Source organism: Oryzias latipes, chromosome 23 (genome assembly GCF_002234675.1).
Source record: "Oryzias latipes chromosome 23, ASM223467v1".
Lineage (NCBI taxonomy): Eukaryota > Metazoa > Chordata > Actinopteri > Beloniformes > Adrianichthyidae > Oryzias > Oryzias latipes.
This window is the reverse complement of record NC_019881.2, coordinates 8,286,981-8,311,856: the sequence shown is the minus strand read 5'-3', so window position 1 is coordinate 8,311,856 and position 24,876 is coordinate 8,286,981. Positions and strand designations below refer to the sequence as shown.

The 24,876-nt window shown below is 37.3% G+C and overlaps 1 protein-coding gene across 3 annotated transcripts in view; it reads left to right on the top strand.

Annotated features, from left to right (window-relative positions):
- tbc1d22a (TBC1 domain family member 22A) overlaps positions 1-24,876 on the top strand; it is a 143,123-nt gene that overhangs the window by 52,141 nt on the left and 66,106 nt on the right. Inside the window, exons 7-10 of one of the 3 annotated variants that reach the window (XM_023952361.1) lie at positions 5,538-5,666; positions 8,254-8,316; positions 9,268-9,333; positions 15,982-16,096. In XM_023952361.1, the coding sequence (XP_023808129.1) occupies positions 5,538-5,666; positions 8,254-8,316; positions 9,268-9,333; positions 15,982-16,096 (373 nt within the window). The remainder of the gene's footprint in view (positions 1-5,537; positions 5,667-8,253; positions 8,317-9,267; positions 9,334-15,981; positions 16,097-24,876) is intronic. The other 2 variants (XM_023952363.1, XM_023952362.1) reach the window with 2 other exon arrangements.

Below are 24,876 nucleotides of genomic sequence, written 5' to 3'. Positions count from 1 at the left end.
TTCTAAACCCGCTCAATTTTTGTGACAATTCTTTCAAATTAGAGCAAATATGCTAATTTAAAAGATGCTCCAAGACCAGTACCTGAGTCACAGACTAGATTTACTGGTCCAACACCAGTCAAAAGCACTGCTCCAAGACCACATAAAACAGTCCAAGACCAAATGCGCTGGTTCAAAACCAAATATATAATTCCAAGACTAAATATATTAGTGAAAGACCAAACAAAAGCTAGTCCAAAATCAAATGCACTGATTCAAGACCAGATGCGCTGATTCAGGATCAAATATATGGGTCCAAGACTAAATTAACTAGTTAAAGACCAAGAAACTAGTCCAAAATCGGATGCACTGATTCAAGACCAAATGCGCACTGGTTCAAGATCACATACACTGGTCCGTGGCCAAACAAACTAATCCAGGACCAAATAAGATAGTCAAAGACCCAACACACTGATCCAAGACCAAATCTGCTGGTTCAAGATCAAATATGTTAGTTGAAAAATGCTGGTCCTAGACCAAATATACCATTCCATGAATAAAAATTCAATCCAAGTATGAACTGACTGAACAAAGACCAATCACATTTTTGCATTGTGTCTTCAATATAAAAGCTTGCTTCTTTTGACCTGACTTAAAATCCTTTACAAGTAACAGGCTATGAAATTGTTGACTTCCTCCAGTAGAAATTTGTACAAACACGTTCTCCAAATAATCATTTCATTAACCATGTGAATATGTATTTGTTTTCCCCCTTCAGCTGAACCAGGGTGTTATTGAGAGGCTGATTGTTGAGTGGTGATTCGGTGTTAATGTTGATCTTTGTTTTGCTAGGGATCAGTCTCTGTCTTCAAGTTACGGGTAGAAAATGAATAACAATAACAATGAAAGAGCAACTTTCTGTTTTTGCTGACTGTCCTCCAGACTTTTACGTAATTGATAGTGTATCTGTGGTAGTTGTTGGCTAAAATGGAAAAAAGAAATAAATGCTTCCCCAAACAAAAGCAAAAGACAAAAATGCAGCATAGTTCACTCAGTGAAAATCATCCCTTTGAGGTCCCTGTAGATCAGTTTAGTGTGTTGGTGATTCCACAAAAGCCATTCCAAGTCACAGTTGCCAGGATGTGTCTGAACAGCAGCCAAATGTCTTTTGAAAAATCCTCAATTTGAGTTAGAAGTCATGATAATTGCATTTAAGAGACAGACTGAGGGACGAGGAGAGCATCTGCTTGCTACATTTTTTACAATGAATATTTTATGTCATTAAATCAAATTGAGATTTCTTTGTCTTAAACTATGCAAGAAGAAGGGAAATAAAATCCAGTCTGCACGACAAAAGGAAACCACAAATTGACTGAGTTGCTTTCAGAAGCATGACATCTTGGAGTTTTTGTCTTTCTGATGAAAGAAATAGAAGTGCTGAATAAACACTGAATTAACGTGATGTAGCCTTTTTTTTATTTCAGTAGCAGACATTCATTAGAAATTCTTTTTTTTTTTCTTGGCTTAGAAACACTTTGTTGTATATGGACTGAAATATTAGAGAGCCACACCATTTTTCTTATTATTAGTATATTATTTGGTCTTAGAAGCCTTTAAAAACAGATGTCAAAAATATTTTCAATCTTTGATTTAAAAATATTCTCTAATTTCCTGATTAAATATTTTTGTATGTGTTTTTTTATGATGTGATGTATGGCTTTGACTTCTCAAGACCAAATAGTCTTTAAAAAAAGAGGCCTGTTGCTTTTCTTCTTGCAGTATTTTTTGGAATTGTAGTGGTGTTTCTTTTGCATAGCATGTCCGGGTTTGCGACTTTTACTCAGGGGCGAAAAAAAAAAAGGCTCATGTGTTATTTTTACCACTAACAACCACTAGAGGCCACTGTAGGCGTTTGTATCAGTATTTGCCACTGACAGCAATGCAGCGGAAGAAGCGCCGGCTTTTGCAGAGTAGTTCAAAAGTGACACAGATGATGAAGAATTCAACAGATTTAAAGATTTGAAGTTATATAAAGAGTTTGGTCAACTTGTTAATGGAATGATTATCTTAATTAGTGGTAATTTAGTAGATTTCTCCTATGTTTTGTGAAGCTAAATATGGTTCCCGTAGTGACACGTTCATATTTTCAGGCTATTGTTGTTATATATCCTGTTATTATGATTTGCCTTTCATAAAAAAGATCCGTTCTTGTTCTCATATTTTGTTCCATTTCTTGTTCTCATATTTTGTTCCCAGAAGTGTGACTGAAGTCACATTAAAATGTGACTTCAGTGAGACTTCTATTCTTTATGATTTTTCTTTTTCTTTATTATGCATTTTGTTGCATCTGCGACGTATGCTACGGAGCAACTTTTTTCTAAGCATCAGCATTAGATTTTTGGGTCAAGCCACCCAATGGTTCCCATACTTTGGGGGATGGGTAAATATGGAGAACACATTTTTCACACTCAGTTATGTGACAACTAGTATCACTTGAGGTGGCGCACATTATTTCTTCTCATTTCTTTGGCTCTGCGATTGATGACCACCATCTCTTCTCATTTTTTTTTTTTTTTTTTTTTGGCTTTCGGCTCTCTTTCTTCCATTTTCTTTAATTTTATGACACCAAATTGACAACATTATAGTCACATGTAGCTTTGGAGGTTTTTCTCCTTTCTTAAACTCCGGGAATGTGTTATAATATTGATCAAAGTAGATTAAATGAGGCTTTAAATAAAAAACAAATTAAGTTTCTTGATATCCTCAAATAATTTCAGCTGCAGCCCTTGGTAGCTGACAGTGTGGTGTGCAATCTGAAAATGGTAACAGCAAATGCAACAATCCTCTGCAAAATTCACTGTACTCTTCTTTTAAAGGAAAGATTTTACATCACTTTGGTATCCTTTGAATAACTGTCCCTATCCCCTTTTGTTTTATTTCTAGTAGCAGTTTGCAATTAAATTCCTTTTTACGTTTTAGCTCAGTATTTATGGAAGCGATTCTGTAGCATAATTAAAAACAAAAGTCAAAACCAGAAATGCTTTTTTCATTTTCAAAATGAAAAAGCAATCTGTCTAAATGCGTTTTCATTTTCTTCTTCAACACCGCTTATTCTGTCACTGAATTAAAATTATAATGAAAATGGTATTTGACATTTCATTTTCAAAACTTTCTCTTGTAAATGTGTAGCAAAATTCATTTAGAAATGTCTAATTTGAACATTAAACTGGATTAACAGAAATGCTTTTTAATTTTCTAAATGAAGCTGCATCAAATGACTCAAAATCAAAATGAAAATTCAATACTTCAAAATGCTTTTTCATTTTCTACCTTACTGCAATTACTGCAATTTTTCCTCCATCCAGTCATCTTCAGAACCCACTGAACTCATTTTGGGGAAATAGGTTGGTTCCACCCAGTGAACTACACCCTAATCCGGTTGCCAGTTTGTCACAGGGCCACACAGGAGCAATGTGCAGACAGCTGTTAACCTGTTAGTGAAAATTCACACCTGTAGAGAACATGCAAACTTTACACAGAAAGGTCCCAGACGGGATTTGTACGAGGTTCTTCATGCTGGAAGGTGAAATAAATAACCACTGTGTAGCCTTTTTGGTGACAACTTGTAATCACAAATTTTTCAGAACACTATTGGTAGACCTCTGATAGAGTAACAAAACACATTTGTGTTAGATGTCCTGTAGAAATCTAAAACAGATGTCTCTTAGTTGTCTAATAGACGTCTCAGCGTATCCAAAGGTTAGATCTCTACAGGTAGATGTGTAGGAGACTTCTATATGCAGAACATTATTAATAGACATCTAGTAGAGTAACAAAATAGTTGTCTGAGAAGTCCAGTATAATTTTCTTATTTTATATAATTTTTTTCTTGTTTTTGTTTTATTTCGTTATTTTAAACTTGTTTTCACTCGTCCAAAATTAAAAGGTTACTTACTTACTTAAAGTCCTAGATGTGTTTTGAGTCACACTTTGTAGTCTAGACTAAAAGGAGACAAACACTCACCTTGAGAGTAGCACCATTTTTTTAAAGGATTAACAATACAGCTCATATCTGGGTTCTAAGGTTTTAATTAAATCAAGACACCCAGTCTTCTACACGGAGAAGAGGATGAAGCAGCAGAAGTGCGGTCACCCCCCCCCCCCCCCCCCGCCTCTGAACAAAAAAATCCTCCGCCGGACAAGTAATAATTACAACGCAGTATTCTTTATTGACAAAAAACAGTAAAAACTAATGAACTAACTATATAGGCGTAATGAGTATGTGTGTCAGGGCGCTGCGTGTGTCAGAGGACTGAGCGCGTTCCACGTGAGAATGAGTGAGAGCCCTTGACTGCGGTGGGCTTTAGGCAAATGTTGCAGCGTGGGGTCTCTTCCTCCACGTCTGTGGCAGTAAACCCATAAACCAGTTCCAAACAACAGATGATTTTATTCCTTTCCTGGGAACAAACTTTCCACTCTCACCGGTAGCCATGTTGTCGCTTGGTGTTTCGTGTGTGCTATGATGTTGTTGTTTGTCGCTTGCCATACCGCCGTATGAAACTAGCGCTACGGAAGCTCTGGGGAGACAAAAATGCGCCATTACACAAAAACTCGATTTAGTTATTTTTGAAATCGCCCGTAACAAAAAATTTGAATTAATTCATTCAATCGATTTTTCGTCCAGGCCTACTTGCCGTATGCCCGTATAATGTACACGAGCATATTTGTTCTATGGATCCACAGAATGGTCTATGACCTTGGTATATCGTACCTGTGTGCCATGTACTTTTTGCCCATTTTATGCCTGCAGAAGACCCATATTCTCCAATAAGGGAAGTTGTGACCAAGGCTTTAGTTATTTAGTAGAGCACTGTTAGAAATTGTTCATTCTGAAATCAACAGAAGCTTTTTAAAATTATCAGAGGACTATGCCTCCATTGCCTGCAGTCATCTGTGCAGTTCAGCTTTAAAAATTTTAGGTCTGTAAATATTTGAGGACGTCTGGTCTGAGACTTTGCTTTTAAGAAAATCATGTTTGTTTTTTACTTGGATTTGGCTTTCTTCTTATTGCATACGCCTGACTGCACGTTCACTTTAAATGAAGCTTATTCACAGACTTTTAGATAGTCATTGGTCAAGAATAGATGGGCTACTGGAGGAGGCAAACAAAACTGGCAAGACACACAAAGTTGACTTCCACAAAACATCAGCTTGTGAAAAAAAATTGTGAAAGGTCAAAAGTATTGACTCACATTCACATTTTATTTTTATTTCTATTCAGAGTTGGAGAACATTGATAATTTGTCTTTTACATTTTAATTAGTTAATTAAAAAAATGGATCATAGTTGATTGGCTCAGCACAAAAACTTGGAAATTGCTACATAATCAAACCTTCAAATGAACTCCCACATCTTCAAATCTGACCCAAAATATTGTTGTGGTATGATGCTATGCATATCAAACGGATCCTATGTGATATTAACATAAAAGTTGTCTTTTTGTCTACTTGGTTTGTATTTTCTATAGTTTATGCTCTGTTTTTGGTTCTCCTCTTCAGGGTTACCTGCCAGCCAATGCAGAGAGGCGGGAAAGTGTTCTACAGAGGAAAAGACAGGAGTACTTTGGCTTCATTGAACAGTACTATGACTCCCGTAACGACGAACACCATCAGGACACATACAGACAGGTCTGTACTTGACGACACACATTAACACGACAGCTCGGTTGTACTTTTTATGAAATTTTGTGCGTGTACCTTTCTTAACTTCTGTTTAAACCCCGGAACTGGAAAGACAGAATAAGAGATGGACTAGACGAGCCCATGTTCAATTATAGGAACAACCTCCATGCGGCAGATACAGTGTATATGACCTGTGAAGTTTGTGTGGGAAAAGATTGTTTTTTTGACCAGAATGGATTGGCAATCAGGATTGACTAACCCACTCATTTGGCAAAGAAGTGTCCTCTTTTTTTCAATTTATCTTTGCCTTTTTTCTTTTCTTATATTGTCTGTTCATGTGTTTGTCCAGCTGGCAAGACTGGATGAGCTGTACTTGGAGTAGAATAAACCAGTTCGAAAGAGCTGCTTTGGGCTTTACAAACATGTCCTCTCCAACCATCTCTCCTTTTTTTCCAGCTTCTCTAACTTGTAACTCTCCTTTTTTAACCCCTGACAATTCTTCATTCATTTTCCATTTGGTACCAGACATCAAAGTGGGTTTGTTGATCACAAACTAAAAAAAAGTGTCTCACACTGAAATTCTGCAGGCTGGAGAGCCGGCACACTTTTTTGAAGTGTTTGGATCATGTCTGAAAGCCTTCTATTTTGCCAAGCTCTGGTTTGAGCAGTCGTTTCTACCAATGTTTTATTGTCTTGATATTTCTCTGCCTGATTGTGTTTGTGCATGTGGCGTGTTGGCGCTGGCACCATGTGTGACAGACGGTTTGGGATTTTGGTTTTTGAAGATATTATATATGTTCGTTTAATTGGCTGTAGATGTTTGAATATCCATGTGCTGTTGTGCCTTGTGTTTGTATTTGTATCTGTCTCTGCTCTAATGGGATGGTTCATCATCTATTTTGAACATCCATCTGTCTCTGTAGTTAGCCCTCTTATGTATCTGTCCATCTGTATTTTATAGATTTAATTACGCTGCTGGATTGTGTTCATGTACATGGATGTCGTCATTGTAGAAGTCTTTACTTTTTTTAAAGAGTTTGAAAGCACTGCATTAGTTTTAATAATCCCATGGAAATGTAAGTGCTCCCATCAATCAATGTTAATCAAGATTTGGGTTAAGGAACCTTGTTTGATTGATTGGCATGCCGGCTCCAAACTGTTCCCACAAGGTTGGGAGCATGGAATTGTCCAAAATGTTTTGGCATCTTGAAGCATTCAGAGTTCCTTTCACTGGAACTAAGGGGCCAATGAAAAACAAGCCCACACCATAATTTCTCCTTCACCAAATTTCACACTAGGAAAAATACAGTCCCTAATGTACTGTTCACCTGGTAACTTCCAAACACTCGTCCATCAGATTGATTGCCAGATGGAAAAGCGTTATTCATCACTCCAAAGAAGGCGTTTCCACTGCTCTAGAGTCCGACGCTTTGCGTTTGACTTGGTGATGTGTGGCTTGGATGCAGCTGCTTGGCCATGGAAACCCATTCCATGAAACTCACGGCGTACTGTAGTTGGTCTAATCTTAAGGTCAAATGAAGTTTGGATCTCTGTAGCAATTAGAGTAGAGGATCTTTTTGGACTATGTGCTTCAGCATCCGCTGACCCCTCTTTGTTGGTTTACGGGCCTTCCTCGGAGGCAAAAGTCTCATACAAGTGTCTTGATTTGTCTGAGCTTTTATGATAAACCGGAAGAGTCAAATGACTGAGGAAAAATCAGCGAATACGTGAAACCGCAAATATTGAAACGTAAATACGCGGGGAAACACGCTACTCATAAATGACATTTTGAGCTTAATTTTCTCTATATATGTCCCATCATCAGAAAAATGCCACGAGAACATGTTAAAAACCCAATCTTCATCAGAGTGAGTCTGTAAGTGTTAATGGAGTGTAAAATGTATTGTTAGTAAATAGAGATGGAGTGAAGACTTGGAGAACGACTTGTTTTTGTCTTGTCTGGCTTCTGGTTAGAGCTTGTTTTAGGCGATGTTGCCCCCAAATGGGCAGCTGTTGTAACTGTAGCGTTTTCAGGTGCATTAGTCCCGTCCTGGAAGTGTAGCGTGAAAGCAAATCCTAGTAAAAATGGATTTGCTGTTTCCCTTTAACTTATGGGAGATTATCAAAGTAATCCGTTGGAGGAACCCAGAATTTGACTGTATGTGTGTAGTACGAAAAATATCAATATTTTTCTTTTATTTTGGATATTTAATCGTTTTTTTTTTTTAACTTAGTGAATTTTCTGTAAGAACAGTTTTAAATACAGACCTTTAAATCTTTAGTACTGGAGGTACTGGTGACAGGAAATAACACTTACTGTAACTCTTTGACTGTTTGCACAATTAACGTAATTTTGACAGAGTCTGAATGAAAGCAGCTCCAGAATCCATTGAAATGAATGTAATCGCATAAACGGTTGAAGAGTTATGGCAATTCAAAAAGCGTCTACACCGGAACTACAGCTCTTGTTTATTAAAGGGTAAAAGAGATGTATCTATTGCAGATTTATGTAAAGCGAGTGTGAATGCGTGTGAATGCCTTAACACCTTAACACATTCCTCTTCATTTCTTCACATTTCCATGTTGCTGTCAGATCCACATAGACATTCCTAGGATGCATCCTGAATCTTTGGTGCTGCAGCCAAAGGTGACAGAGGTAAGGCGTTCCGGAGTAGACTCCTTGGTCCGGTCAGTCACAAGCTTCACATGCTTACAGATAATCTGGACATTTTCGGCTGCCCTGGCTCCGTCTGCCGCCCTGCACCCGTCTGACTCCTTTTTGACGAGTCTGCCTGTCTGTTGTATTACTCGTCTGCAGGGGAAGACACTCTGAAATGGTGTAAATGTGGTCTTGCAAGAGCAGGAACTGACACACACAACTTTACAATCTGTTAAAGACCCGCTCCGATAATTTCTCTAATCGATTTTCAAAGTGTTGCTAGTGGTTAGGGTTAGTAGTCAGTAGTTTATTAAAACATTCACCTCTGAGTTGTCACGGTTGCAAAGTAAGCCTGTCCTCATTTCCCATCATCCCTTTGTCCCGTTGCTGGAAGCTCTCTGTTTACACTCTCTCTAGCTAGCTTACAGCCCCTCACACCCCACCTAACATTACCAGTGCAATAAAAATGGCGAGCAATTTTGGAGCTGTCCAGTTTTGAGCCAGGTGCCAGCTCAGACGAAGAAAACAAAGACCCACATGAATCTAGTCATCTACATGTGGATGCACCAAAATGGAGCCAAGCATCGAGCTAACAAATAAGATTTTTTTCAAAACTGCATTTTTTTTCGTCTATGCATAAGTGATTTAAATAAAGAAATACTTCATTACAAGAACATGTTAAAAACATCATTTTCATCAGAATGGGTCTTTAAAGATGTATTTTTTTTTCGACGCAGAGATAACCATCTGTACCTTCACATTCCAGACCACAGCTGCTGTCCATTTCAGAGCCCCGAATTCCCAGTCTGCCCGCAATGAAGGATACCAGTCTACTAACTGTTGCTCCCGCTCTCTTGTATCTGTCAGTCTGTGATGGCCAGGATCTGAGCTAACCTGCCTGTTGCTTCTGTGTTTCTCTTTTTTTTGTCTCCCTCCCTCTCTCTGCAGATTCACATTGACATACCGAGAACTAATCCTCTTATTCCTCTCTTTCAACAAGCTTCTGTACAAGAGGTGAGACCCCCCACTGCAGGAGCACACCACACAACACAAAGCAGGGTTTTCCCTTCCGCTTTTAGATGAACTCTGTTACTCTAAAAGGAAGACACACTAGGGAGGAAGAGCTTACTACTACACAAAATCACATTTAAATGACTGATTTTGTGTAAATGTAGCAGATTAGAATAAAAAGATCAGGATTTTGAACTGTTTCTTTATATGTTTTCTTTCATTGGTTCCTAAAATGGGGAAAACCTTTGGTTAATAAACAATAGATAAACTTAGATGAGTTTTAATATTAAAACAAAACATCTAAGGGGCTGGTTCAGACTTCACAAGGCACATCTCATGTGCTTATCAGCTCATACTCCAAAACATTGCTGGAATAACAACAGTGTCAAAAAACAAAGCATTTTCCTCAGCAGACGAAATTTAGACATTATTCCTTCACAATTTACTGGATTTTTTGAAAAAAAATGAAGACTTGTCTCTTTATGGTAATAATAAAGTGAATTAAACTGTAACATTAATGAGAATATTATATTTTGGTCATGCAGTAGTTAACAAGAGCAGTGTTTGACATAGGTCTGGGGTCTACTACCTCTAAGCCCAATGAGAGCAGTAAAGTTCCACCTCACTGTTCAGAAAAACACTTCATTTATATTTCCGTGGCCAATAACTTATTCATTTATAAAATGTATCTGTTAAGTATTTACAACAATCACGAGTGTTATATTTTTCTATACATATTAATTTTAATTTCTGTTACTTTTGACTGTTGCACCATATTACAAGTTCTTTTCAAAATAAAATACTCCCTGTGTCATATAAGATCATGCTGCAACAGATTCAATTGGAAATGGAAGAAAGTCAAACATAACATTTTCTATTATAAGACTTTTTACTGTTGAATATAAACATAGCAACACTGGTGTAGAATCCAATTTTATACTTTAAGAACATCTCTGAACAGTAACTAGACTGTTGTGCAGCAGAACATTAAAAAAAAGTGCTTTAAGTTTATTCTAGTATTAAACCACTCTGACAGTCAATTAAACCTCTTACCATCATTTAGCTCAGTTAGCTGACATGTTAAAACTAAATGTTAGGCTTAGTCACATGCACCGCACAGGTGTGAGCCCATGGAGAGTTGTACACAGGTGTGGCCACATCCAGTTTCCTTGTGGCTTGTGCATTCACCTTAACCCAGAAGACCCTTGACCCCTTTTTTCCCCCCAAAAAGAAATATATGTGGGATATGCCACAGACGAAGTGGATAGCAGAAGACATTTCTGATGTTCGTCTGCTATTCTGGTATATGGTTTTTTTTATGGGTTAAGTGAAATCATAAAAAATTGAACGTACCATTGTTGTGCATGTGGTCACCTAATTATTCCTTATTTACCATTATCCTTATTGAGGTGTTTGCCCTGAGCCGTAACCCGCAGCATGCCCTTAAAAAAATCCATCAACACGTTTCGCTCTATGGACTCACAGGGTCGTGTACGATCCTAAAATTTTGTCCAGGCCACCCGTACAGGTTTGATCATTTTTTGCCCGCACACAGTCCACCCATAAGCGCAGTTGGGACTAAGGGATAACTAAAACAAAACCACAGAGTCATTGTTTATTCAAATTGTTTGAATGGTCTTCAAAGCCAAAAAGCCACAATGGAGAAATAAAAGAGCTGCATGTGGATCCAGAACCTCTGGTTGTAGTCTTCTAACCAAGCTGATGTGTCAAAAAAGTGGTTATCAAAACCTCTGAATTTGGAACCACAAGACAGAAAAAGAGGTGGCGCCAGCTGCTGTCTACCGTGCACCTTATTGCACTAAAGACTACAAGCTGTCTTTTCTCTTGTGGAGTATGAATCAGCCTTTACTGTCATGCATGGGATGAGATGCTCCCTAAACTTTCTACCTGCATGACTTGCACTCTCATTTCTCTTTGTCCTGCTTTTTTTCTGCTTTTCAATAAAACAAATCTTGTTACTGCTGCTCTGTTGTTGGGGATGCAAGGAGTAATTATTTTAAAAGCTTCTTTTTTGTCCTTAAATAACATTATAATATCAGAAGCAGTGTGTGCATGTTTAAAAATAAAAGCATTTGGCCATGCACATATAAATATTTATCTATGAGGTCACAGTTCTGAATAGACATACTTTGAAGAAGAAAGCGGGATCAAAAAATAACTTCCAAATGCAGGCTAGTAAAGACAATATACAATATTCATATTGGAGGGTTGTGGTACAAAAATAAGTTGTGAAACAAAATAAAAATATTTAGCAAAATACTAATGAATACAGTAGCAAGTGTATGATTAAAAAAAAAGATTTATCCCTAAGAAGTGTTTTTTTCATTTGTTTTTTGTTATTTCCTATTGTACTATGAAGTACAAGAAGTACAAAAGTGGTATCTTTACAAAAAGTAAATTATAGCAGACAGCAGTGGATGCAGTTTGTTTTTCCAAAACAGAAAGAGGACCGTTACTTTTTTTTTTTAAACTGCCTTAACAAGAACTAAATTTAAGAAACATAGAGAAAAAAAAGTTGTTTTTTTTGATAAATTGCATTTTTAAATGCGTTTGGCCAAAGTTAAGCAAAATTCCAGAAAACAATCATAAAACAGCGGAAAAATCTATCGAAACTCTGTTTCCAAATCCCCTCATACTCTCCACACATATGCAAATATAAAAAACACTAGAGCCTAGTTTTTAACCAGTTTGCCAATCGAAAAATATCCACCCTAATCGTTCACCAAACTCAAAAGACAGCAGGAGCAAGGCATCACCCTGATCTATTTACTTACATAGAGGCTAAACATTACCAGACCAAACTAAATCTGTTTACAAAAAATATTGAAACAAAAAAATGCTGTTATAAAAGACTAAAAGCTAGACTAAGCCTTAAAACAACATATGGCATATCATACAGGTAAGCCATCAAGCAGGGTCCATACCGTTACATTCTGTAATACAGTGTTTAGAAACGATACAATCCCCACTTAAATTGAGCTCATGGGGGTCAGGAGAGCTTAACTGTTGTGCTTACCTTTTGTAGGTAGACCTTAAACACATTTTTCTCAGTGTGTGTAACACAAGTGTTTAAGACACAATCTTTTTGCCCCAATAAAGCTCCCTTTTAGCACTTCTACTCCAGCCCAAATTTTTGATTAATTTAGTAGCCGTTTGAATCTTTTGATAGGTGTTTCACTCTGGAGTTCACTTAGCAAAGACATCAGTAGAGGATTTTCCCACTTTTTCATGTAACAATGACCCCCCTGTCTTATGAGATTAGCTCTATCTTTTTTTAAAAATGTTTTGCTTTTACACTAATGGACCCGGATGACCTGGGAGATGCAGGAAAACTGATTTCCTTATTGATTCACTTATTGTTCGGAGAATCTCATGTTAATAGAGATTTACCAAATTTGCAGTTTGATGTCTCTCCATCATTTTTATATTTTTCCTATTTTTCCTTTGTAAATGCCGAAAATAGGACGAGGCTTCTTTTTTCTCTCCTCCCAGTTAAAAAATATTGTAGCTCCCCAGCTCTGTGGGTAGTTGCAGTGTGCATGTCAGCTTTTGAGGTTACATGAAAAGAAAGAGCCATCACCTATACACCTTAACCAGCACCTCCCCAGGTTTGATGGATGCAGCTTTGATAAGAAAAGAGGAGGTAACGGCTGTGCAGGAGAAGTAGAGAGATATCTCAACCCCCTCCTCTTCTGACTGACATTAACACTGACATGTAACATTCCATAAAACAATGAGCTATGAGGTTATTTAAAAAATGACAGAAGCATGACTTATACCCAAAAAACAAGACAGGCTTCTTTTTTCTTCTGCACACCAGCAAAACAAGCTTTCACATCAAGCCTCGTTTAATTCAGCAGAGCTGACGCCATTTAACAGCTACCCATAACAAAGATGGAAGCGTTTGCCCTGCAAAAAAAAAGAGAAGTTAAGAAAGAGATGGATACTCTCTCTGTGAGGAGTAAAGGATTAAGAAGAAAAGTATTTTCCGCATCATATGGGGCACTGAATTATAATGCACACCGTCAATGAATGGTCTATTTTCTAACTTATGTCATATGTGAGGCGCACCGAACTGTAAGGTGAGACAAAGGAGTCTGGGATAAGTCTGTCATTCAGTCAAATTATATTAACTGCATTCACAGTAACTCCAGAACTAGTTAGAAGTTCTATGTTAGAAGTGTTTGCCGCATTAACAAATTCACAATATCAGCAACTTCCAGCCTTGTTTGGAACACGTAAAAAATCAGACTGATACCGTTAAAACAAACAGAACTGTGTGCATGCTAACTCCCAACTTTATGGTAACATGTAAAAGAAAACAGTCCAGCATTGCTATACGTTAGCTGCGTTAGCGTATTTACAAAAACACCCTACCAAGTTTGCAACATGTAGAAGATAGAATAACACCACGAAAACAAACAATACTAAACTTTTTATAACACACAAAAAAAAAAACCACAGGCCGAAACTGCTATACATTAGCCACGTTAGCATATTTACAATAACAACCAAACTCGTGGAAAAACAGACGAACTTTTTGACAGAGCGCTGTGTACCTCTCTGAATCGCCTCCACATCGGTAAGCACAACCAGAATTAATCCATTTACAGGGCGCTCTGGATTATAAGGTACGCTGTCATATATTCTATGGGCAATAGAATTGTAGTGCACTTAAAAACACTACAAGGTGCTTTTAAGTGCACCTTGTAGTGTATAAAATACTGATATAAATGTATATACATTTTACAATTTTAGCAAACATCAACCAGTGTAAAACTACAAATATCATTTTCTGACCAGTAACTAATGAATTTGTCATCTTACATTCAAATAATTGTCATTCATATCCTTAAAACCTCTTTTTATTGTATTGGTTTAAGTTTTAACTTTTTTGTAAGGTGCCCTGCCTTACCGTCATACCTAGAAAGACGCCTGAATTCTGACTAAAAGAAGAGTGTAAAAAGTGGCTAAATTCTCATAATCTTGTTTCTATGAGTACAATGGTCCCTCATTTATTGCATAAGTCATATCCTAAAAATAATACAAGATTGTTGAAATCTGCGAAGTAGGCTTTTAGGTATTTTAATGTTGTGAATCCCCGCACTACACACCTATGGACTTTTCTCAGACAATTATATTTTCATACACTTCTTCCTTGTTTAGCCCTTTAACATCAGAGGTATCACTGGCGACACCTAAATAACAAACGGTCTTTGATATACTGTAGCTCCTAAACCGTTTATGCGATTACCGTGAGTCAGTTCATTCTGAAGCAAAGGAAAGTGGCTTTTCATATTGACTTTGCACCAATATCATTATAGTAAAGTGTTGACAAAATCAGCAGATGTACATATCACTGCTGTTAAATGTTGCATATAATCACAATGCATCTGTTCTATGCTTTAGAATCTGCTTGAATTACGTTAATTGCATAAAAAGTTGAAGAGGTATGGTTATTTAGGCATTAAACCTGGACCTAAAGCTCGTAAAGAGTTAAACTCTCAAATAAAGTACAGTACAATAGAATAAAACCAAAGATCTGATTGCGATAGATTTATGTAAATCTGAAATCCTGAATGCATTCTGTACAGAAGACACGGCATAAAGTAGATTGGTGGACAATGCTCTACAGCCAATCAGGATGCAGAACACAATACACTATAAAAAACAAAAACAAAAAAACATGCAGAATTATACTGAATAAAAATCTGTGAAACAGTAAAACCACCAAAGGTGAATTGTAATATAGCTAGGGAACACTGTTTGGGATTAACTATTTCAATTACCCTCAACGTATTTTTATTTTAGTTTTTAAATAGGAGCCATAAAAAGAAAGAAAAATAAGGATAAAGACGATCCTCTGCTCACACAAATACAAGTAAAACTACTGAATGTTTTTCGACACCACATCTGACTGTTAACAAAACACTTTCTGTTCACTCTCTAAATGGAGAGATGCCAGGTTCTTTGACAGCTCTTGTCAAGCTATTGCCATCTAATCGCTCCACTCAAAGAGCTCCAGTTGCCGCCGTATAACATTTTTTCTCTTAGTCTTTGAAAATGTAACTTTGCATGCTTCAGCTGTTTTGTTTTTTTTCTTATGTCCACACGTCTTTCACTAAAATCTAAGCTTTGGTAAAACTCTTCCTCTCCAGTGTTTCCCCTAGAATGACTCTGCAGGTCTGGTGTTGCGCACAGATTTACTGACAATGAACTCCGCACTGTTGTTCACCTTTCAGGTTATCCCGTTATGTGTTGGCACAGCCGCGGTCAATAAAACCTATTAAAACTGTTGCCTAATGTTCCCGACACAAGTGGAAATTTTCCCTCGCTGTTTGAGTCTCTTTTGCCCGTCGGACCTGCACAGTTTTAGGGGAAACACTGCATTTTATTGTTCTTTGTTTGGGATTGAAAGTGACACGTGAGACTCTGAAAGAATTTCTAAATACAAACCAACAGATCTACAAATGTTTGCAGTAAAAAGATCTGTCTATACCCGAGTGGTTTGTTTTTCAAAGTCTCATACAAAGTGACCAAATCTCCTCGCCTTGCATTAGATTGCTGAAGGTTTCAGTTTTTTCCTGTGCTGAAATTGCTCCTCTTACACCATTTCTGTGTATGTTTAAGATTTTTGAGAGAATCCTTTTCATCTGGGCCATACGCCATCCAGCCAGCGGCTATGTGCAAGGCATCAACGACCTGGTCACGCCGTTTTTTGTGGTGTTTCTCTTTGAGTACATTGGTGAGTAAACCCGCTACATTTTTTCTCATTATTTTAGTAACTTATAAACTGTGATGTTTCCAATTTTGACACCTAGTGTCCACTAGAGTAGCGGTCCTCAACCTTTGTTGTACCGCAGACTGGTTTAATGTTAGACAATGTTATTACAGGCTGACATGTACGACTGTATGTTTATGATTAATATCCGTGCAAGTAGTGTCTCCATATTGACTGCGCCAATGCTGCATGGACTGGGTGTGTAGGTGATAGTGCGTGATCGTAGCATGCCCACACAAACTACACTCTGATTATTTGATTTCCTATATTTTAACAATCAGGCTAGATTCAAAGAGTGTGCACCTATTACTTGAATAGCTCTAAAGGACCCCTTGCAAAGTGCGCTGGCATTTGGGGGAGATTGGAAAATATAAAAACCTGTACGATGTGTTTGTGTCTCACCTCACGTTTTAAGTGTTTGCTTCGATTGGTCGCTCTCAGCATGCCTGTAGAAAAATGTGCATGAACCTTTTGGCCCTACGGGCTCACAGAATGGTCTACAACTTTCATATTTTGTGCTGGCCACCTGCGCGCCCCGTACAGGTTTGCCCGTTTTTGCCCACAGACAGCTGTTATCCACCCACATAGGCAGTTGTGATGAAAGCTTTGATTTACCCTAACCGTCAAAGTGGAAACTGTTATGGTTAACTCTGAAAACACAAGACAGAAGCACAGTTAACATGGGGTTAATACATATGTTATTCTTTGCTTGGGCTGTTGTTTAGCAAGGCCAACACTGGGTCACTGCTAAATAATGTTTTAAACTATTGTCAACTTCAATTACGACTACACTTCATATGATTCCTGTGCCATCCTTTCTCAGTACAACGCTTGGAAAGATGTCGGAGTGGTGCGTGGGAATTTTTGTGTGTTTCTTTAGACTCGGTATATAGTTCAAACAGAATATAAAAGAACAAGTAGTTAAAATGATAATAAAGCATGTAATTAAGTGGCAGGGAAATTATTCCAAAAGGTGGAATAATATCCTTGCTTAATACTTTAGCTACTGCAGGTATTCTGTCTTCTGTCATTTGGGTGGATGACCCAGGATTTTTACTTTCCATGTAGGCCCTTTTTGTGATTATTGTTTTATGGTGGATCCCCTTTTTTTGTTTTGTGTTTCCCTTTTTTGGTTACTACTGCACTATCGCACCTATTGGGTCTCATAACAAAACTGATAAAATTGGTTCTTAATGGGAAATGTCCTTTTTTTTTTTTTTTTACATTTTTTTAATGCACATTTTACTCGCCTCTCCTTTCCGTTCTTTGGAATCCATCAACCTTTGGGTTCCCAGTTGGCGAGAGGAGTCCTGCCCCAGAAAGGGTCTCAAGTGGCCGCTAACTAAAACGCACCGACCGTGGCCACGGTCTTCACGAGGTCTGCTCCCCGACTGGAAATCCTTGGGTGTCTTGGAATCTGGCTCGAAAGGACCAAATTTGTCTAGGTTAACTCTGAAAACACAAGGCAGAGTGTTCATAACGAGACAGGAGTCGAAGCACAAATTTTTCTGGAGGAAAGCCAATACAGATGACACGCCCGTTAAGCAGCTCAGAGTATTGCCTGCAACGACTGCCTCTTTTTATTCAGTTTTGGGAAGCCCTTAAATACTAAAGGAAGGGTTACATCTAAGGTTTAGTTAGAATAATAATAAAGTAAATAATTTCTCTAACAAAATCAAAAAAAATGTACAGCTTCAGACTCAACAAACAAGATGTGGTGGATAAATACAACAAAAATAAAATAATACAACCATCACAAATACTGGTATTTTCTAATTTTAATAATTAACATTCAACTTTATTAGCATCTTTTTAAAATTTACAGTCACCAAGTGTCATGCTGAGTTGGCTCTGTTTGTGAGAACAGTCATAATGAATCCATATTTCAAGTGAAGACTCCTAGTTTTGTCTTATAAAAAGCAGATGTTTTATACTTGGAAGTTAAAGGTTCTTGTGTTTGCTCGTGGACTCCTTTCTTGCCAGAAAAAACTATGTATATAGTTTCATAAATAAATATATAGATACAAATAAAAAAAATGGAGAGAGAGAATATAGAAAGTATATACTCAAATTATGTATTTACAACAGTCTCTCTGAGTGATGTGGCTCAAAGATTTCATTATATTTATGCCTTTAAAGTTCATGTTTGTGGTTCAGAGCGACTCTCTCAGCCCCCTCTGGCACAAGCTTACCTCTTGATGTGCTATCCAGCGCAACAGGGAGTCATCAGCATAAATGTCTTAAGTCATTTTTAGTGTCATGTGACTCTCCTTGGCTGATGTGTTGTTGTTTTTTGTTTTTGTTTTGTTTTAACCATGTTAGTATGTTTTTATTTCTCTTATCCTTTGCATTGCTGTATTAAAGTTAGTTTTAAATTATGGCACCTTGTTTGATTGCGGTCATGTTAAGCTGCCAAACAAAGAAACTAATTGATGCAGAAATTAGGCCAAAACTACAAAATAACCTTCTCCGTGTGTCCTTCATTTAATCTTTAGGGTCATATTTTTCTGCTCTCAAACATGCATAGTAGAACCCTTTGTAGTTGCTATTGTTCCCTTTTTCGCCGCTTCTTCATCAGCACAGACTGTCCGTCTTTTCACATTTCTGGTCTGTGATCTCCTGATTCTTTGCAAACTAATTAAAAAAAATGTTTTTCCCTCCATCTGTTCTTTGTTCTGTTTTTTTTTTTTTTTGTAGGCACAGATTCAGTCTCACTCTTTGCTTTTAATTTACTTTTAAGCCATCGGTTATCAACACTTTGTGGTTAACACTTCTGAATAGAATGTATGTGCGGTGAGAATGAGCGTGACATGTAGGCGACTGTGTGCGTGTTTGCACGGCCCCGTGTTCTCTCTGGGACCTCCTGCTGTTTGCGTTTATGTTCTGCCGCATTAAGGCAGATGAATGTTTTATTTTACTCTCACACTTCCTCCCTCTGACAGTGTAAACACTCCTCCTTCACAACACAAATGGCCGTTGGAGGAGATAGAAAAATTGCCAGTAAAGCCTGGGATGAAAATGTTATCATTTCACTTTGTGATGACTATAAAAAAAAAAAAAAAATTGCTTGCCACATTATATAGTTTTGTCTTTTTTTTTGGTGACAGTTTTGGCTCAATTACTGAAAATAGACTAATCCATTCATGAAATAGATGCCATTATACTGCTGGATGCTTGTGGTTTTGTATTCTTTCTTTATGTGCCAGGCCCTTCTCATTGGCTGCATGTGATAAATTGAAAAGAACTCGATGTATTTCAAAATGTTTTACGTAAAATTCACAGATATGGCTGCGTATACTTGCAGGGTTCCCTGTCAAATGCAAGGTTTCAACATTCACGCCGGCCGTGACAACTCGTGTTGAAGCGTCCACTTTCAATGAAAAGGGTATGAAATATTCCATGTTAAACTCCCTCGCATCCAAGTCTGTTCTTAGGCTAACTAGCAAACCGGTTGTTCGCTGAGTGCATGCTTAAGGTTCAACAGCTGAACTTTTGACTGCGTGAATGTTGAACTTTGACCTATCAGGGACTCTGCTTTAGTAGTGGCGTATGAGTAGTGTCCTTTTCAAAACACGGAAGTGCCAACTGTTTGCAAAGTAATCATGGAGGATAATTTTATAATTAATATATATATATATATATATATATATATATATATATATATATATATATATATATTATTTGACATCAAGTCTTTCATATATCGGGATAGAGCTGTGAATGTAGCAATACAGTTCCCTTGGGATCGCCACCTTATTACTTATTACATTATGAAAATGTAATGTTCGATGGAATTCCCAATACTCTTTGGAACAACTTGCATTCTTCACCCCTTGTGGTCACAGAGACACAATTAGGAGGCAATAGTTAACCATCTTGACTTTTCTCTTTGTTTGTGTCTAAAATATGATAATAGGGTGTAGCTGAAACACAAAATAAATGGAATCTTCATAAATGACCTTTTCTATAAGTGAGTTTTATCTGTTTTAGGGTACAAACTAATTCAAGAAAGTGTAGTTTGTTCTGAATTTCAAGTTCAGCACAAACATTTGTCAATAATTAAAAAAAGTCATGCAAGACATCATTATGGATGAATAAATCATGAGTTCAATTTTTACAGTTTTTGCTTTACAGCTAAAACAGCATAAGAGACGCCAAAAAAATCTTAGTGTGTCTCCCCTCCTGTTACATTCTTTTCTTGTTTCAATCTAAACCTTTCTTTCTGTCCTGCTTCATTTTTATTCTTCTTCTATCTTTGTCAGATCTTTAGAGCATCACCTCCCGCTGTGTACCTCCTTATACTGATGAACTTTGAATAAGACACAGCCAACAAACCTTCAAACATGCTTGGCTGCTGCCTTCCATGGTGGCTTGATGCGTCATGTATTTCCTAATAGGCGCTCTTGTCTTTCATGCAGGGAGAAAGCCAAAGCAGAGGGATGTTTGTCACCTTTTAAGTTCTGCCTAATTCTGTTCCTCTTTTGGAGGGGTGAAAGGGTAGGATATGCTGTCTTATCCTGCTGTGCTGCTTTGTAGCCCTCGTGTGTTGCCTTTTATGTTTCTCTCAATACAAATCTCATATTTCTTTTTATTTCTGCACCTATACTAAACATTTCAAGTTTATTTTTTCCTAACCGCTAATTATTACCTAAAGTAAAATCCTTTTAACTTGATATAATATGACATTGAAACAACAGTTTTTATCTTAAATTATTGATATGTTGGCAACATCTAAGTTGAATCACATAAGAAAAATCTACCTAGATACCGGTAGTCACTTTTAGAAAAGCGTTGCTGTTTTTACATTTGCCTGCTTTTTTCAGTAAGAGTATTTTGTAACAAAAACCTTTCTGGATGGGTTTACTTCTGTGCTTTTATTATCTTTTTAAAGGACCTTTTATTAACCTTTCCCAGTTGAAACGACTCAACTCAACTCCCTTCATGTGCTTTGTCATGAGTTCAATCACCTTTCCATTTTCAGTGACATTTTAAGGCAATAATGTTGCATCTTTGTCGGACCTTGTCTTTTTAACAATTAGCTACTCACATAGAGAATCAAAGAAATAAAGGAGAATATAAAAGATAAAAAAGAAAAAAAGGAAAATATAAAATATAAGAAAAAGACAGACAAAACCACAGACTGGGTGTATAGACTCTCAAGTCTTATGTCTAAACCAAGACTAATTAAAGATGTTTTGAAATTTAAAAAAGGCTACTACTTTCCATCTTTTTCTTCTATTTTTATTTCTCAATCTAGCTGTAGGGCTGTATATCGTTACTTAGGTGGCGATCTGTTTTGATTCACAAATTAAGCTCAATGATTCACAGATCAAACCACGATTCTTACCTTTTACAGTTCCTGTATGTCTGTCTTTTACTGGTTGTATGGAAATTAAAATTAGATATATTAAATTCCAATCATTTAGAAAAGGTGACTCTACAAAACTGATCAAACAAAAACGTCCCTGTGGTAGAGTCTAGCATTAATTAGTTATCTGGTGGGGAAAAAAAAGTTGGCAATAAATATCATTCACAACTAAAGGGGAAGGCTTTACAGGGTACAACACAAGCGACACCAAATAAACCAAACCCTCTAACTCAGTCCACTAACAATACTACAAGAGAGAGGCTCACCTCAAAGACGATTAAAGGTTGGGATACAGAGGGCTGGCTGCCCGATAAATTTAGTGAAACAAAAACACGACACCTTTGCAGGGCAGTTCTTTTATGCAACCTTGGATCCATCAGCATTGGTAAGGTGTAGGAGGTAGGTCTAAATGCAGCTGCAGCTCCCAGCTGAGATACCCACAGATACTTTTCATTCAATGTAGCTAAGCACTACGCCTAATCGCAAATTTATCGTTATCGCGGTATCAAGCTGTGCAATTCGCATATCGCAAAAGTTATAAATTGTTACCTTAAATGTGCTTAAACAGTCTAATGGCAACTTGAAGTATTCAACAAATCCAATGCATACCTTTATGTATTTTGACCAATCGGATGGAGCCCTTTACATCATTGAACAATCGGGTGAAGCCCTATGTAGACAAGGGTCATTGGAGCCTAACATGAGTTATGGTGACACTTTTTAAATTAAACTGTTGCAGTGAAATGGAAATTATGATTTTGGTTGTTTTGCTATTTGTTCATGTATCGCAAGTTATATCGTCATCGCAATATTGGTCCCTATTATCGCATATCACGAGTTTTCCTCATATCAAACAGCCATACTTAGCACTCTCCCACACATAAACTCATACTCACACACGGAGGAGCTAGGGCCGTAACTCTTGTAGATAAGTGAACGCAATTAGATTTTCTACCTCAGAATTAAACACTCATAAAATCTTGCAAACATTTTTATACAAGTTTTATTTTTCAGTCATCATAAAACATTAGCCCCTATTCCTACTTATTCTTCAATTTAGTATAGTTCTTATCAAGACTTCTCAGATTTGTTGATGTTTTCGGGTTTTTAGTCTATAAATAAGTTTTTCTAGTCTTCTTAACCACCCAGTTAACCTTCAAAGGTTATTTGTGACAGGTAGTAAAACCTGTAATTATGCCAAAATCTAGCCTGTGGTTGATCTCTTATCATAAGACTGCAGATTTGGTTCTTGCCTTGCCTGCCCATGTGTCAAAGTGTCCTTGAGCAAGACCCTGAACCCCGTATTACTCCTAGTGGTTATAAGTTGCGCCAGTGTAGGGCAGCGGAGCTGCTATTAGTGTTTGAATATGCGTGTGCATGGGTGAATCAGACTGTAATTTTAAACCACTTTAGAAAGGCAGAAAAGTGCTGCATAAGTACACAACATTTACAATTTTATTTAGCGTATTTTCCACACTGTAAGGCCCACTTAAAAGCCTTTTTCAAAAGAAGACTGTGTAGCATTTTTTTTTTTTTAATTTCATGTATGAATTAATTCAGGTTATGTTTACTGATGTTGAATGATTTTGAGAGGTACACGGCACCCTGTCAAAATGTTTGGTTAGATGTTATTGTGAATACGCTAACGCGGCTAAAGTGTAGCAGAATTGGGCTTTGTTTGTTTTTTTACGTGTAATATTAATAAAGTCGGGAATTAGTGTAGCCACAGTAATGTTTGTATCAGTCTGTTGTTTTTATTTTTGCAAACAAGGTAGGGGGTAATATTGTAATTGTGGGTATTGTGTAGTGTGTTACAAACTAGTTCTAATAAAGTCTGAATGACGGATTTATCTCTGACTCTCGTCCTATTCAATGCTGCTTATCTGAACGCCTTATGTATGACATAAGTTAAATAGGTCATTCATTGACAATCCGCCCTAAAAGCTGGTGCACCCTAGTGCGGAAAATACGGTAGTTGTGAGTTTCTTGTGCTACTTTTGTTATAGTTTTTCTTTCTTTTCCCAACCTCTTTAAGTCCCAGTTCTAGACTAAGTCTGATGGGGTGTTAGTGATCAGTTGCCATACACTCCATTTACCATTTGATGATGCATTCAAGTTACCCACTCTGCTTCCTTTGCTGCTGAGTCTTTACTTTTTCCTCTGTCAACTCTGTTTATTAGGACCAGACTTAACACAAGTTGAAAAGTTCCAGTTAATGATTTAGTGATATGGTAGAAGTTTCTGTGTACCCACTTGGACTAATGTTTAACGCCTATTTATTTCCTGTTAAAGTAGAAATAGATCTTCACAGTACGGTATTTGATCTTCGCCGGCTTTGAGCCATTTGTCTGCAAGAGAAGCCATTTAACTGAGACCGTAATGGGTTCAGAGACAGGTCTATGTTTTTTTCTTTAGATGTAACTATATGTATTGACATATGGATCGGTAATATGTTCTACATGGTCTTGTCTCCATATGGATCTGCTGAAGAAAAGGATCAAATTTAGGGAGTTTCTTAAAGAAGTGGGGGAAATGCAGAAGGTTATGAATTTGATGGCCAAGAGGAAGAAAGACAAAGCAGCAGACCATCGCCAGTGTTTTTGGATGGTATCTGAAATAGATTTGGGAGTTGTGAGAGTAAACCTAACCCACAGGAAGCTGGAAAGATGGAACAAGGAAAATAGTCACCATGTTTTAAAATAGGATTTAGCCATAAAAGCATTTTCTAACGTAAGATTTATCAAAGGACACGTTTCAGGTTAGAATTTTTTCTCTCAGATCATCTACTTTGTGTTGGTTGATGGTCATCTAAACACTGTTTGGAACAAATAAAAATCCTGGTTTGTCCGAAAACGAGGATTTTTGTCCACTTGCAGGTGACCTGTAGGATGGTCCACCTACAAACTTATTACATAATCCCAATCAAGAAATTGTACAAACAGTTCTTGAAAAGTGCTGGGTGTCTCTTTTTATTGATTTTATGACAGGAGCCTGCAAGCCATTGGAAATCTTTGGCCGGACAGGCATGTGCCTGGTTTAACACTTGTGCAATCCTAGGCACTTTAATGTTGGGAGTTGGGTCATCTAGACCCAATAGACAGTGCTCTGAACCTTTTTTTTTTTCAATGATTTGTGATCTTCACTGGTGTCCATGGATAACATGAAATCTTTCCACCTTTATCCACCTTTGTCATGGTAGGAATAACACGTCAGTGTAAGGATGGGGTCATCTAAGATAGCACAAGGGTTAAAACTCTTTTTTATGGAGCAAATTTTGGTGGTTCAACAGCAATAGCTATGTGCAGGAACTGTATGCTTCACATCGGAGTAATGGTTAATAAGTAGGAAAAACAAGTGTAGCTTAATAAGGTTGTTT